Here is a 16,873-nt window from a genome sequence, read left to right on the forward strand (position 1 = left end):
TTTAAAGGTAGTGATTACCTTCATGACCCTCTCCCGCCACCCACTCCCCTACGCGATAAAGCGCGTCTCCGAGCCGTGCTTCGATCGCCGATGGGGAAGCGATTCCCTCCCGCTCTTTCTGCGCTCGCACGGCGTGCACCCCGCTGATGCGCGGCACCGACGCGCCACCGCGAGCGCACATCACGGTGCGCTTTGCTTCTTGGGTTTGAAGTTGGCCATTTGGCTGGAAACACGAGAATGCGACACAGTTGAAACCTTCACTGTTTACGCATTTTCTAATAAAATGTTTGTGAATGGGTTTATACTCAAACGATAGACTGATTTAATACTCATGAAAAGCAAACAGTACAAGCGTTCAGTAGGCCTAATATTCCATAAAAACACGAAGCCGAAAATGTGAGGCCGAAAATAGCCTTTATGTATATCTAAAGTACGTGCGCTTACTTCAGAAACCAATAAGAAAGCATACGTTTAAGAAAAATGGGTCAAAGTAATAGTGATAATGTATTGCAAGTGAGTATAAAAATGTGGATAATGCGGATTAAGTGCATCAAGTCAAAAGCTCGAATCGTCATTTGAGCTATCCATGGTGCTGAAAATTACTACGGTAACTTATAATCCTGATTCATCACGTCAGTAAGAAAGAAAACTGCTGAACGAAGCAATTCTGACCACAGCTAGTGAAGTAGCACCTAATTCCCATATATCCTTATCTCTGTCAGAGTCCCGATGTAAAAGATAGAGGCGTGTCCTTGTAGGATCTTTACGTGCTACGTGCGAATCAAACACGTCTATGAAACACTTCAGGGTACAAATTGCACCCTAAATAGAGTGTGATGCGCAAATGATTCATGTTATGAAGACGTTTCTGTTGGAACGGTTCTGTCTTGAGCTCTGACGACGCCAGAAAACATGTGCAGGCAAATGTAAAAGCTTCTCGTCACCATAGACGCTGAAAATAGTTAATCCAGTATACAGAAGCTGTCACAAAAATTAACACACTACGACTAAGTTCTCCATAACTTAAAGTCTGTATGAAGGGAATTTTAATGCAAATATGCAGATGTTAGGAACATGAGGAATCGACCGATTTTCCGTGCGTGTAATATATGACAGGAGTGTCTTTTATATTATTAATATAAAATATATTTACTGTATTTTCATGGTAAGACTTAATAAATAAAAAGATTAATTAATATACAAAGATCTGTTCATCGAATTAACTAAAAAGCTGTTTTTTGTTCAATCTGTTTATTTTATGAATATTGTAGTATTCACAGTTTTGAAACATTATTGTGGAGTCGGAGGCAACACCGGTGCGTAATATTTTAAGTTCCCCGTCTGGATTATTGATTAACGGCGAGGTGGCAGTGAAAATCATTAACAAAACCGTAGTGAGTTGAAATAAAGGTCGGGAAATGAACAAATGAATTTAGGGGAGAACTCTGGTTGCTTTTCTCAAGGCGTATGGGAAAGATTGTTTACATTGCATCCGAAGAACCGATTTATTTAGCAATCCAATACAGCCTATTCATTAAAACGTGCAAATTATGTATTATACAAAACTAATTCCAGCTATAGAAACCAACAATTATCCCCATGACAGCATTAATCACAGCAATTAAGGCGAGCTGCAGGTGTCACTATGTCTCTGGCACGGATGTCGACTTCTGCACACTGGCAGAGCCTGTACACGGCTCCACTAGGGTTACTTGCAAAACTGTGTTGTTGAGGGATTTGTGTCCTTTTAAAGTGAATGTTTTCCTTGTATAGATCAGGCCTCCTGTAGACAGGAACAAAAGCAAAGCCTACGGTAATAAACGTCAGTGTACCAAAATACCTTCATCTTTGGTAGTGTGGAGCTGTGGGGTAGTTTCAAGGACTCTGTACAGGTGTGGAGTTTAACCCATCTGGCAGAAGAAAATGTGGCCCTCAAAAACAAGCTGACAAATTAGCCTTGATAAATGAACAGAATCCCCTTTTGCACTTTTCCAGAATGTATTTCAGTTTCTGTTCCTTTTAATGTAATGAACACTGTCACAAAGCAGCTCTACAGTAAACCATGTACGGAAACCTCTAATGAGTAAGCAAATAATGGCACAAGCTTGCAGGTAGGAAGTTTATTATGAGGACACATTAGGTTTCAAGCATAAAGGTGCTGGTCTGAGGAGGGAGGGAGGATCTTCAGCATATCGATGAGGCTTGTTGCAGCAGAGTGAACCCAAACAGATCCACAGTGATGAAGCAGCTCCTGAGTGCAGGAGGAAGCAGGAGGAAGCAGGAAGAATCAGGAGGAAACAAGAGAAAACAAGAGGAAACAGGAGGAAACAGGAGGAAGCTGGAGGAAGCTGGAAGAAGCAGGAGAAAACAGGAAGAAGCAGGAGGAAGCAGGAAGAAGCAGGAAGAAGCTGGGGGAAACAGAAGGAAGCAGGAGGAAACAGGAAGAAGCAGGAGGAAACAGGAGGAAACAGGAAGAAGATTGAAGAAGCAGGAGAAAACAGGAAGAAGCAGGAGGAAGCAGGAAGAAGCAGGAGGAAACAGGAGGAAACAGGAAGAAGCTGGAAGAAGCAGGAGAAAACAGGAAGAAGCAGGAGGAAGCAGGAAGAAGCAGGAAGAAGCAGGAAGAAGCTGGGGGAAACAGAAGGAAGCAGGAGGAAGCAGGAGGAAACAGGAAGAAGCAGGAGGAAACAGGAAGAAGCAGGAGGAAACAGGAGGAAGCTGGAAGAAGCTGGAGGAAGCAGGAGAAAACAGGAGGAAGCATCGCCTGATCTGTAGAAGGCTCTGGTATATTCAGCATGTTTACATGTAACTTGGTAAGGAAAGACAACACACTGTTAGGTACAGAGTGCACTCTTAACACAAGATCTGAGCTACACATGCTATGCTCTGCTAATCACAGTATATACTGCTTATTAATCTGTAAAGCATGCAGGATAAAAGAACCCAACTATGCAAACGTGATAAGTTCCATACTAATAAAACGCACTTGCATTATATGAGGCCTTCATATGATCCACCAGGTAATCTAACCTTTAGAATGAAACTGACACATATAAAGGTAAAGTAGAAATATAAGGAAGAATTTTGTCATTTTAGTCATTTGGAGATGCAGCTACAGCGGACGCAACTGTGTCTGTTTTTGTTCCTTTGTATTATTCCTCCGCCGGTAGCCCCACCCCCAGTGCTGGGATTGAAACAGTAAGGCTACCCCTCATTCTGTTACATATTCAATATGGCATACGAGATCTCTCGAGCAGGCTGTGTTATACTAGATTATATCATTTTTTGCAGTGCAAATGGTTCGGTGACACAATGAGAAACAGTGACCTATAGTACGTGACTTCAGACGTGCCTGCTGTGTAGATGGAAATAAGGGTGCAGATGCACTTCAAAACGGGGATATCAGGCTAAAAGAGACCACGACCTCTCAGCTGACCACTCAACAGTACACAGCACAGCCAAAAGCCACAAACTGTACAGGTGATGGGTGATCAAATAAATGACCTGGTCTAGACTGTGGAAGATGTTCTTCAGCCACGAGAGCGGCCTCCTCACCTTCCGTGGCATCCTGGATCTCCTCGGGTCTCTGGTCTCACGGCAACAGCGAGCCCCGTGTCAGAGAGCCCTTTCTTCCTGGTAGGCCCAGCTCTTCTGAGACGGAACGCGAGACACGGTCAGTATGCTGCATGTGTGGGGCGACATTAGCTGGACCAACAAGGTCACAAACACAGACATGGTAATCATAGGCAACGGCATAATTGAGGTACCAAACACGAGGAAAGGGTGCAAACATGACTGGACATGCACAGAGCAGAACCGAACACAGATGGAAGTGTAGCGCAAGAGTTCACGAGCACTGCTGGTTACCGCACAGGGCGTGTGTGCAGAGTCCTGAAGATCCCTAATGAGGTGCAGGTTTGAGCCGTGGAGGTGTTAGGGCAGAGTCTGAAGAAGGGCAGGCAAGCCCAGCATGGAAAACCCCCAGCCCAGCCCAGCATGCTGAAGCCTCTGGGCAGATACGGGCCATAGCATCTTTCATTTACCCAGCCAGCCTCCCTGTTTAGAGGTGTGTCTGTGCTTGAAAGGATGTATTTGTCTATGATCCTGGCTTTGCCGTCTATTTTCAGAGCCTCGCGGAAAGAGCTCATCGTAATAACAGAGCAGTGCCATAGAGTTTGCTATTACAGCTTAAGAACCTTGTTTCCAGAGGCATTAGTTCTCTGGGTTCATCACGAGAGCCGCAGGACTTAGAGCTGAAATCACTATGATACTGGGGATGCAATTTGTTGAAACCACCCCACCTGAAAAAACACTGCAATGGAGCATCAGGTTGCTATGGTTGCAGATGTTGCAGAGAGAGAGAGAGAGAGAGAGAGAGAGAGAGAGAGAGAGAGAGAGAGAGAGAGAGAGAGAGAGAGAGAGAGAGGCTGTCACATTCGTTGGAGCAACAACACAAGCAACAGCTGCTCTGAAAGGGTCCTGTGAGAATGAGACAGGAAGCCAGAGGGATGTATGAGCTGCCGTCATGTTTCCATGATCCCAAAACTGTTATCAGGAGAGATGCTGCAAATTCATGTGAGTCTTAGTCTCATCACACCAGAGGACGCTGGCGTGTTCCACACTAGAGAATCAAATGTTCATTAAAACCAACTGATCAATCTCTGCTTTAAGCGTCGTAAAATGTCCGTGCGTGTTTATTGCTTTAAAGGTAGAACTTTCATTTGAGGAAGAAAAGGTCACCTCCTTTAAAATGACATCACTTTGTCTCTGATATGTTAACAACTGGAATTCAATTTGCACTCGTGGAAGTGTTAAAACCGTCTGCCTTTTATTCATACCTTTTCTGAAATCAGGGCACTGAGTTCCTTACTCTCTGACTGCAATCCCGGGGTCGTCACTGCGACTGGCCAGCCAGGAGGTTTGAAGCCTGGACTGATTAACTGCTATGACATATTAATGATATTACATCGCCACGTGGCAGAGCTAACATGGAGAAAGAGAGAGAGAGGGACTGACTCTTTCCTGATTGGATAAGTCATGTTGGCGTATCAAAATGCAAAAATAACTGTATGTGACAAAGACTGTGGGCAGCAGCCACTCCAGGTCTTCTCCTTCAGAGAAGGTGCCAGTCTCCCTCATGCTGCCCGGTGCTTCTTGGAGTGTGTTCCTCACGTATCTCCCCTTCATCCAGGGTCACAGCTGTGGCCCTCACCTGGGCTCCAAGCATCACACCAAAGCCACACACTCTCTGCCACAGTATGGAGAGCAGGTCGCTTCACCTTGCTGAGTGACGATCGCCGTCACACTCACTCTCTTATTGTTCTATTTTCCATGCTCACAGCATCTCTGGTGAACATACATTTGCTATCTGAAAATCTCCTGCGTTTATGGACACATACTGAGTTACAGTTTCACCGGTTTGTGGAACAGAACACTGCCTCATTAAACGGTACTGGGTGCAAGAAATGAACACGTGGAGAATTTAATAAGGTTCTGAAATAAGTGTGGTTCTACTCATTGGTATTCAGTCTCTGTGTTTGAAGACAGAGAAGATTTACCTGTACTGCGACAAGCAGAGACTTACATTAGCCACACACACACACACACACACACACACACACACACACACACACACACACACACACACACACACACACCCCTAGATAATGATGGCCTTGACAATCACGTTTTACTCAGTGTACCCAAAAAAATAATACCCTGACAATTTCCATTCATTTACCATTAAAATCCTGTTCACCTGAGATCGGTTGCACCCCAGGTTGGCTTGGAGCAGCTCAGCAAAGACGGGTCACGTTGCGATTTGGCATGGGCGACGGTTCTTGACACACCCCATAGTTAATAATGGATGTGTGTCGTCTGGAGAAAGAGCATCAGAAATGATTTCCTGTGGACCTTGATGAGTTTCTGCTTCATTTAGTTTCATGTTCTTGGCATTTCCTTGGGTGGCTATATAAAGCCTCCAACGACCTCCTTCCGTCTCTATACATTTAAAAGACGCCTCGGTTTTGGAGAACAGTGCAAAGCAGATTGACTGAGTTCTTAGCAGATATGAGCAGGAAAAGCTAAACACAATTTGCTTTATCATCACTCAAAGTAATAACATCTTATTAATATGGTACATGTTGCAGAAATGAATTGAACTGCGTAACTCACGCAGTGCGATTAAAGCACAGTTTAATTCACTAAGAGTTCATTAGGATTCTCTGCCCCTTGAAGCAAGTCTTGAGGGAAGACGAATGGGGCCCTGGTGAATCAGACTGAAAGGAATAAGCCCAGCTAGTTCTCTTAGCACATAAGAGCCAGGAGACCAGAGGCTACAGTCCCGTGGTGTCAGCTCAATGAGGTATCATGCTAACAGAATCAACCACTTCTAGTTTATTACTGTTCCTCTAAGAGCGGACCTCATGGGGGAGATCAGGAAGAGGAGCAAATACAGAGAGAGAGAGAGAGAGAGAGAGAGAGAGAAAGAGAGAAAGAAAACAAAAGAAATCAGTAGACCATGTCCACTTACTGAGCTCTGAGGGTTTTCTCATTGAAGATAGAGCTTCACAGTAGTAATGGAACAGCCTCCCCGGGGGCCGAGTTACTCACCAGTCTGGACGTAGTAACTGGAGTAATAAGCTACCCCACTGCCCTGCCCTGATGCTCCTTAAACACAGGGGCCTGGTGGTGGACCAGGGGCCTTCACGCCCTGCTGCCAGTGAGGCTGGGTGAACAGAGGCCTCTGCAGAAGTAAGGGGAAGGTTCCTCACTCTGGATCTCATCCAGACCTCATCTGCCCTGTGTCCGCCTGTTCCCTGCTGCGTGCAGCAGAAGGCATTGTTTCAAACAATAGGAGGGGGTCGATGTCCAGAGCTCGTTTATAATGGGAAATGAGGCAACATTTACTCTCTCGTTCACTTGTGCATCTCAAATGAGTCCAGGGCCACAAAGCAGCAATGTTCTACAAACAGGCCAGATACATGTAGTCCTCAGGCAAGGTTCTGGGTATTCTCACACGGAGAGAACTGTCTGCTTTTTTATAATAAAAATGATATTCTTTGGAATAATGACAATACGAGCAGACATATTTCTGAGATAATATACTTTTTAAAAATAGGTAATATCAGATATGAATTGTCTGGTTCAACTGGTAAGTTCTTTGTTGCATGGCAACCTTTCCTCACTTACGTTGAGTGAATTGAGGTGCCTCCTACCCACTAAATATACTAGTCCTGCCTACAACTCCCATAACCCCCTTCTGCCTCCTTCACATGCATTTAGGAATATGTGGGAATGCTTGAATATGTGTAAAAAAGGACAATCAAATACTTGGTATGAAAAAGAATACTCTCAACCCAACTGAATGTTAATCATTTTGATTTGCCTGGTTTGTTATGCAAGGAATTGTCTTAGTGTGTGCCACTGGATTATTTATAGATATATATAGGGAATATTCATCTTAAATAGAAGTATTAAGTCATTGAATATAAACACAAACAACTTCTAAGGAGAAATAATAGTGGAGTTATGTAATGTTCCTGTGTAAAATGTGTACACTGATATAGTTTGAGTTAGGACACTAGAGTACAGATCGTTTGGGCAGGACCGTAAGGTGGTACAGGAGCAGGGCTACAGTGCAGTGAGGGGACACACACACACACACACACACACACACACACACACACAGACGGAAGAGCATGATCTCCAGTGTGCTTAATGAGGCCGGGTGCTGGGGGGGGGAAACAGCCCCACTCGTGTCTGGCTGCGCTGGCTTTTTGACGGCTGAGTCTCCTGCATGAGGTCAGAGGTCAGATGGAGTCCAGGGAGAGGGGTCAGCTGTGATTTTGACCCGATGCATTGTGACTCTGTTGTTACATATATATGTAGGCCTGGAGTGTTGTCTGATTACATCTGATAATCCTCTTCACTGTCCTGGTTATTCAGTGTAGAACTGGATCATCAGACCCTGGGGTGGGTTGAATTGCATCAGCTGCCTCAGAGACCATCCAGCCATGACATCCATTTTTAGCAGAACAGTAAAAGTAAATAAAAAATACAGAAGCCCTTAAGGTCATGATTATGCTAATCCGTCTGCTGTTTCAACAATTAAACATTTAATTTCTTTTCAAACTTTGTTTTGAAGGAAAATAATAACCCAGATTCTATTCTTCCTGCTGGTTTGCTCTCTATCCCACGCACACTCGTCCATTTTGGCCGTACCATGGGTGAGTCTTTCCTCAACAGTGTTCTTCCCCAAATTCCCTACTAATTAATTCACTACATTTCCCCTCAGTCCAGACCCGCCTCCATTAGAACAGGCTCGAATTTATGAGAATGGTTTAAACACAACATAAATCAGAGTAATTCTAACAATTCATTAGGCTCAGTCCCTCATAAAAGCCTAATAGGGAACAGTGGGCCAAATGAAACAGACACGGGGTTACTGGACAGCCTGAGCACGAGCGCTGGTGGATCTCATCTCAGAGAGGCCGTGGTTCCTAGATTACATCAGCGTCCACACAGCGGCTTTGCTAATTAGTCATTGGCTGCTAGCGAATTACTGACGCAGTGAATGAACAACACACATCTGCGATGCTAAGGAGAATACTAGAGCTAAACAAAGACCCGATGGCTTCATGTTAGCGGCCAGCGTCAGGGATTTGCCACTACGTGGGCGTTTCCCCAGTGCCACCGATGCAACAGTTTAACCACCGTCTCCCTACGAGTTAGTCACAAGACTCATTCAATCACCACTTTTACACCAACAGGGCAGGATGCAGAATAAACCAATGTCTCCTGTTCACCTGGTGTTAACCATTCATTTTATTCTAGGCATTAAAAAAAACAAAAAGAAAAAAAAAAAAAGGTCAAAATTTAGGGTCAATGCAGCATTGGGTAATACAGACTAAACAACGGTTTGGCAGCATTGATTGCCTGCACTTACAACTTACATACTGGTAGAGCTCGCAAACCACATAACCGATCAGACTGAGAAGCTATTTACTGGTTCAAATTTACAAACTCAGGTGCGTGTCAGACTGTGTAAACTATGGATGACTCTTTGCAGTCGGTCTTTGCCGTGTGACTGCAAGGACGCCTCCGGTGCTTCCTCAACCTGCAAACTCAGTACATACAGAAGGGGGTTTACCAATGTGGTAAAACCAGACCGCAGACAGACCAAGAGTCCAGTCAGCGTTCGTCCTGCTGGGGCTCCTGGCGAGTGGTTGTCAGGATGTGGGAGGTGAAGCCCGTTTGTCTCAGTCGTCCCTGGGGGTGTCCTGTCGCTCTGTGGCGGGGGGCGAGCTGTACTTGCTCTGAAGGGAGCGGGCGACGTAGCGCCAGTACTCCCGTCGAATAGTGTCCTGCTCCTGAGCAAGCAGATCACACAACTGGGGCAGGAGAGAGAGAGAGAGAGAGAGAGAGAGAGAGAGAGAGAGAGAGAGAGAGAGAGAGAGAGAGAGAGAGAGAGAGAGTTGGGTTAGTTAACATTTGGTGCACAGTATCAAAGCAATGAAATCACAGCAATAAATGTCAGTAAGACTGGATCTTCCCAGGCCCAGCAAACAGGAAAAGAGAAAAAAAGAGAAGAAGAGAGAAGACTGTCGACTGGCAAATGTAAACAGTGGTTTGGTGTTGAAAAGCACCTTGATTAAAGCATCCTTGTGTACATGCTGCATCTATCTCACATCCTTTTGTAGAATTATACTTGAAACTTCTCACAGGAACCATTTTTTCTTACTGCCTCACAGGACGCAAATTATTCCCCGTCTCTCTACACGTGTGTGAAGTGAAACGGTCTGGCTGCTGCTGAAAAAAACATGGCTGTAGTGGGTGTGTGTGTGTGTGAGATCTGTCAGGTAATCCAGCAGGGCTTTTGTCCCAAAACTCCCATCAGCCACGCGATCACGCCAAGACAGGAGAGCAAATACGGCACACAGAAAGCCCATTAACCCAATGACAGGAGCCAGGCCTGCCTGCAACACACACACACACACACACACACACACACACACACACACACACACTTCACGCCATTGAGCCAGCAGGCTATGGCCAAGGGTGGAACCCATGGGAGAGACAGAGACAGGGACAGAGAGAGAGAGAGAGAGAGAGAGAGAGAGAGAGAGAGAGAGAGAGGACAGAGAGAGAGAGAGAGAGAGAGAGAGACAGAGAGAGAGAGGGAGCCACTAAGAGTTCTGAGTCTTCTTTCCAGCATTTAAGAAGTATTCATTGTTTCTGATCAATCATTCAACAGTATTTTCCCAGGTTAACATTTGAGTCTCTCCAGCAAACCACTGGCCTCTCGGTTCACTTTGATCAAAATGGAAATGTGTCTCATCAAGGTTTTCATAGGGATTGTCGAATTGTAAAATGTGTAATAGTGCAATGAAATATGTACGGCAGTGAGCAAATCAAAGGGAAATAAAATACGCCATTAAATTTTAAATGCAAATCCAAGACAACCCAATCAAAAAGAAGGTTCCTTTTTCACGAAGGCTGGCAGCAGTAAGACTCGGCTACACAGTGTGGCTCTAATTCTATTGATCCACGCTCCTTGACTAAATCTAATCTCTTCTACTGTAAAATTCACTCGTGTGGTTGTCTCCACCACTAACACTAATGTCACTCCTGTATTCATGTCCATGAAATGATCTGATCCCACTGGTAAAGGTAACAAATTAAATGTACTGTTTTCCTTTCATATCTAGCTTACGGGGGATCTAGCTTTCTGTCATTTCTACACATGATTAAACAAAGCATCTTAAATTCTCCACGTATCCTTTGTGACCGCATCTGTAATTCAGCAAAGCAGTATGATTCTAAAGTAGTGAATCCCTTCCTCTTCTTAGTCCATTATTTTTAATAGTGGGAGACAGGTACTCATACAGTAGACCAGTGTTTCTCAACCTTTTTTCAGTTGTGGCACCCTTTATATGCATGCAAAATTTTAAGGCACCCCAGTTTACAATGCGTTAAAAACACAGGCTTTGGGGGGTGGGGGGGTGGAGACGTAAGTTTTTGACGGGGGGGGGGACGTAAAATGGACACAAATTAAGTTTTATATCGCAATCTATTGATCGCGGGTGGTTGGCGCCAAAGCGAACTAGTAACTCATTGAATCATAGATATGGATCAGATAAATAAACAAGATTTTTTTTTGGATGTGAGATATCGGAAGTGTGCCGTGAGAGCGTGTGAAAACGGTCAAATGCGTGTGTCTCATGCTCAATGCGTGAGCGTTGGAAACCCTGAAAACATACTCTCTGCAACCATCTCCCGGCCAACATAACACAAAAGTGATTATTAAGACAGAGAGCAGATAAATGTGACTTACAGTCAGTGGGAAACCTGCGTAATCACGTGCTGACCTTGGTCATATGCAGGTCATATGCACGCTTTGAGCGTGAGACTCACGCATATTTAGCGATTTCACACGCTCTCACGCCACACATGGAATTTCTCACGCTTGAATATTATTATTATTTTATTTTTTAAATAATCTAATCTAATAAATAATCAATTAATTAAATAATTTTAAATAATCTAATCTAATGCGGTGTGTGCGCCGCACACCGCAGCATATTCAGCCAATCCATCGGTTGTATATTATAACAGGTTGAACCAATCAGAATATAGATCGCGCTGTTTCTTGGTAGACTTTAGCCAGCCTGCTCCCCAACCACACACACACACACACACACACACACACACACACACACACACACACACACACACACACACACACACACACACACACACACACACACACCCGCTACACTAACCATCGCGACAGATTCCAATCCCCCCCCGCCTGAAAAAAAGCTCACGCCCACCAAACTTGAGAGATCTGGTCATATGAAATACATTTTAATGATTTTAAAGCGTATAATAACTTCAATTTTTAAAACTATAGTTTTTTATTTCACATCAGAATATTTTGACGGCACCCCCGATGAAGACAGACGGCACCCCGGTTGAGAAACGCTGCAGTAGACCATCGTATGCTGTTATAAAGCCATTTTGAACCTTTGACTGTGCCATTTTCTATCTCCTTAAAAGGCTGCTGTGGACAGAGGCAGGAGTTTGCCATCGCACCAGGACAAACCCTCAGCTTCACCTGGAAACACTGAGTGTTGGCCAGGAAGGCTATAATCATTCAGTATGATGATAACTTCGGACCCTGAAACTCAATTAAGAGTGACGGATGAAACGCTCTTACAGCCCGGGCAGAACAGAGCCCACCCTCACCAAAACCAGAGCTTCTGTATAAGTAGTCTGGCCCAAGACACAAAGACCACGTGTTTCACATATATAAAGAAACTAAGAATATAGGCAATCAGTGGGTGACTTAGTCTTTAAATAAAGTAAACACAGGGTATCTGCACCTTTTTAAAATTCAAATTCAATTACTTTTAAGACCTTTTTAATACCTCTCACAAGAAAAAATAATACTATTTCTGGGGATGCAGGTGTGTTCCACATCGTTGACGGGGGATGGCGGCGAACGAAAATTGTTGACGTTGTTGAGGCCGTATACTCCAACGCTAGGAATCTAGTACTAGAACCCTGGAGCGGTTATTTTCTGCATTAGCGCTAGATTCGGCAAAGTTCACATCGCGCCAGAACAACTGAACAGCACACACTTAAAATAATTTAATGCCTCCCCTCATAAAATTCCAGACATTTTAAGACATTTTTAGGCCTTGAATATGGAAAACTAAATTTAAGACATTTTAAGACTTTTTAAGGACCCGCGGGTACCCTGAAACATGAACATTAATGGGGTATCCCAAGACTCTGGCTCACCCCTATGGCCTTGCCGAGCGTCTCCGTCAGGTTGTGGTCACCGGGGTTGGTCTCCAGGGCGTCCTCGTAAAAGTCCACCAGGAAGCCCAGCAGGTAGGGGGAGGAGCACACCTCCCGCAAGTCCTCCACCTGCTCCAGCAGCCCGGCGTAGGACGAGAGTCCTGTGGTCTGAAGGATCCTACATACACACACACGCGCACAAGATCAGATGAGATGTTCCTCATACGGTAAATGGCGCCATCTCCTGTTCGTATGTAGCCATTACACCGCTTGCTCAACGAGGGACCATGTTGGTAATTATAAATGAGTAATAACACGTTAACACTGGCATGAGCAAAATATACAACTCACCCTTTCAAGTAGTTCCAAGCGCTTTCGTTATTAGGTGCCTTCTTGATTTGCCTTATGGTGTACCTGTCGCAGACAGCAAGACAGCCAGGTCAGCGTCACCGACCGAGCACAAGGCCGCAGGTGAGTCTAAGGGGCGGAGCTTAGGCCGCAGGTGAGTCTAAGGGGCGGAGCTTGCAGCACGGGCACACTCACTGGACCTCGCGATCCAGCACCTCGGGGGGCGAGTAGGTGGTGGTGTGTCCGATGACGAAGTGGCGCTGGTTCCAGGCGGAGTTGTTCCTCACGTCCTCCTCCAGCAGCTCCTCCACGTACTCCAACTCCCCGGCCCACAGCTTAAACTCCTGCGGGCACACGTGCACGTGCTCTGGGTGTGGGCGTGTGTGTGTGGCGACACGCTTGCACACACAGAGCTTACGACCAAGGTGTTTTCAAAGGCTAATGAGTGCGGCGAGCCGAAAGGCACCAACGCAGCAGTGTCTGTGAGTTTCGATCTGTGAAACAGGCGTTTTTTACGGACGGAGCCTTGGCGTAATCGTTCAGAGAGCATGATCTCCCTCTTGGCGAGAGCCAGCAGCGCGAGCGGACTCCCACGCCACGTTCTGCTTTCTTGCACATTTTTTCGCACCGCTCTGCGTGAATGTGACGGCACCCGCCTTGCCTTTAGCTCTGCTTCGCCATTCATCTTTACACACACACACACGCGCTTTAGTTTTTTATTCCACGCTACACGGCTGCATAGCTGAAGGTGCAAAACACACAAAAACAGAATAAGATCAGTCTCATTTGCTGTCAGCTCAGCAAAGCTGCTGGTACAGAATTCAATACAAAGTCCCACCACCCCTCCCCCAAATCATCAAAACCAGCTACTGCAAGTAACCAGGCCGCAGGTATATGTATGAATAGGCCAGCCAGAAAAATGTGCATGCGTGCACACACCAAAATTATCTATTTACAGCACAGGGTAAAGGTCCCGACTGATTCGCCAAAATCTGAACTTCAAGCAAAACTGACCTGTAAGCAAATGACAGAACATGAATTCTAATGTATAAAATACTGAATTAAATAATCAAGGAATGGATGAACTGCATAGCAACGGAAACAAACCCCTGGTTCAGTTTTGTGTTGGATAAGTTGAATCGTAGTCACCTCCATCACTTTGTTTACCCTTACAATGCTTTTCATGAATTTCAGCCTTCAAAAAGAGCTTCTAGGAGCCAAAGTTTGCACGACCACAAGAGAAAGCCAGGCTGCTGCTGACCAAGGCGGACGGGAGCTCTACCTGAATGACCCACTGTCTGTGCTGCCACGCGTGGTAATTCTTGGCGTCCTGACCGAGAATCTCGGCTGTGAACCGCAGCTCTTCGGACGGATCGCTGAGCCACTCCACCACCAGTCGCCTGTGGTGCCTTCAGCCAGGGACAGAGGTCCAAATCAAGAGACATGAACAGCTACAGCAGGGCTGAAAGCCGTTCTTTGATAAAATTCAAGAAACATTCAAATGAAATATAGTGCATCAATAACCAGGTCATAACTATACGTTATCTGCGCAGATTCTGTGTTATAAGCAAGAACATACAGGTGCATGAATTAATATATACAAACACATACACATATATACAAATGAACACACACAACCTACATGTTTGTGCATCTGAACTTCAGCAATAAAACAGTCAGAAGAACCCAACACAATCCCACAGTATTTCATGTTAGTCAATAAATAAACAGGGAAGGTGCAGTTGCATTACCAGACTTGGTAGTTTTTGGGCTGCTCCTCTATGATGGCTGTGATATATTTCATCTCCTCCCTTAGATCCTTCCCCAGGGCCTGCAACAGTACTCTTCTGTAGTGCCTATAGACGTTATCCCAGCAAACAAAGTAAAAAAAAAAAAAAAAGCAATTCCCTCTCACCTCCCAATGCCAAGACAGTCATGTTATCGCATGTTACCACAAACTCTTCCCATTTCCAACGCACTACCAAACTCACCATACTGTATAATTGGCTGCGTTCAGCTCAATGGCCTCGGCGGTCAGTGCGAACGCTCGCTCGCTCTTCTCGTCCCGTTTCAGCAGCGCCCTGAAGTAGTCGTACACGTCTGTGACTGTGAAGAACACAAACAGCACGGTCACGTAGAAGAATATCACTCATTAAAACGCGTGTGGTTCGAGCTACAGGCCCAAAAGGTGCTCACATCTGTCTGAATATGCGATTTTCACCACAGGGTTGGGCCCGTCGTCCTGAGGGACGGGCTCCACATCCGCCCACTCCCTCCGGTCCCTGTGACAGCGAAAGAAGGAGGTTCGGTTAACATGCTGTCAGGTTATCAAATAACACAACGGACCCTAGATACGTGTATTGTAGAATATAGCCTAAAATATTCACTCATTTATTCGGCTGCCTGGCTGGCTAGCTAAAAGATAGCGCATGCTAGCCTAGCTAGCACGGTAACTAACGCTACACCCCCATTTTAAACGGCTAGCTTAGCTAACGCGGGCTAGCTTAGCTAACGCGGGCTAGCTTAGCTAACGCGGGCTAGCTTAGCTAACGCGGGCTAGCTTAGCTAAACACGGCTAGCTTAGTTAACAGGGCTAGCTTAGCTAACACGGACGGCAGTCGTGTCATCAAACAGCAGCTATTAATCTTCATTTGAGTCCACTAGTGCGGAGTCGCCTACCTGACCGTCTAGGGCGCTGGCGCTACGTACCCGTTAACTAGCTCCCAAAAGCTGCACACAATTAGCCAGCTAGCTGGTTAGCATGTGCTAACGAGCTAACGTGCTAACCAGCTAGCTGGCTAATCGTGCGAGCGCGAGACAGCTATGCGTTTGCCGCCTACCTGTAAAACACGTATCCTTCTCTCGGAGACTCGTCGTACTCCATTTCTGGTTCTCCTTCCAGGTTTTCACTGTTCATCGTTGCCTCCTCCGGAGCTTCTGGGAGGGAATTTGCCATTTCTTCGACTGACATTCTGAATGGTGTTTTAACTAAATGGAGAACCAACTCCCTCCCTATGGAAATGACTTCGCTAGCTATCTGGAATTGACAGTAACGCACTGTGAGCGCGGATAGGTCTGGAGAGCCAACGCATTTCAAAATAAAAGTCGTGTCTAATTCTGATACTCCGTAATTTTTTTGCACAACTAATTACAGTGCGTTTGGACTTAAATGCTCGAGGCAAGAAAATGGATATATATATATATATATATATATATATATATATATATATATATATATATATATATATATATATAGAAATGTTATAGTATACATTTAGTATACATTTGCATTTAGCAGACGTTCTTATCCAGAGCGACTTACAAAGTGCTTTGGATCCGATCACAGAATTCATCCTAGGTAATAGGCCAGAATTCAATATACCATTGTCAGACTACTACTAAACTACAGGAGTCAATGTCATTACCTAGTGTTTTTGCAAGTTAGACATTTGCCAAGAAGCACAAATAACCATAGACAGACATACAATTTAAAGAACAAAGGCAAGTGGTATCAGCTGAGTTAGTGCTCTGGTAAGAACTCAACAAACAGGTGGTTCTTCAGTCTACGCTTGAAGATAGCAAAATCTGCAGTCCCAGCAGCTAATGGAGCCAGGACGGAGAATAGTTTGGAGCTTTGTCTTCCATGAGACTTTAAGCATGGTTTCGAGTCGAGTCGAGCTTGAGGTTCTGAGTGTCCGTGGCTTTTGACCATGGA

General features: G+C 45.1%; 1 protein-coding gene across 1 annotated transcript; it reads right to left on the reverse strand.

The window, feature by feature from the left end:
* Positions 1-8,802: 8,802 nt before the first annotated feature.
* fnta (farnesyltransferase, CAAX box, subunit alpha) lies at positions 8,803-16,228 on the reverse strand. Its single transcript, XM_077021320.1, has 9 exons — positions 15,999-16,228; positions 15,355-15,440; positions 15,150-15,264; positions 14,910-15,014; positions 14,441-14,567; positions 13,354-13,502; positions 13,162-13,224; positions 12,811-12,988; positions 8,803-9,392 (listed from the first exon to the last, which is right to left on the reverse strand). The coding sequence occupies exons 1-9, from the start codon at positions 16,127-16,129 to the stop codon at positions 9,261-9,263; spliced, it is 1,086 nt and encodes a 361-aa protein (XP_076877435.1). The 5' UTR covers positions 16,130-16,228; the 3' UTR covers positions 8,803-9,260.
* Between the last annotated feature and the right edge of the window lie 645 nt (positions 16,229-16,873).

This window comes from Brachyhypopomus gauderio, chromosome 11, assembly GCF_052324685.1.
Source record: "Brachyhypopomus gauderio isolate BG-103 chromosome 11, BGAUD_0.2, whole genome shotgun sequence".
Taxonomy (NCBI): Eukaryota; Metazoa; Chordata; class Actinopteri; order Gymnotiformes; family Hypopomidae; genus Brachyhypopomus; species Brachyhypopomus gauderio.

What these genes read in the sequence shown, in the direction of transcription:
- fnta (XM_077021320.1), bottom strand. Translation starts at nt 16,129, where the DNA reads ATGTCAGTCGAAGAAATGGCAAATTCCCTCCCAGAAGCTCCGGAGGAG. An exon ending in ACAGACAGTGGGTCATTCAG is followed by an intron (nt 13,503 to 14,440) that starts GTAGAGCTCCCG and finishes GTGTGCCCGCAG; the next exon opens with GAGTTTAAGCTGTGGGCCGG. An exon ending in GTGCTGGATCGCGAGGTCCA is followed by an intron (nt 13,225 to 13,353) that starts GTGAGTGTGCCC and finishes TGTCTGCGACAG; the next exon opens with GTACACCATAAGGCAAATCA.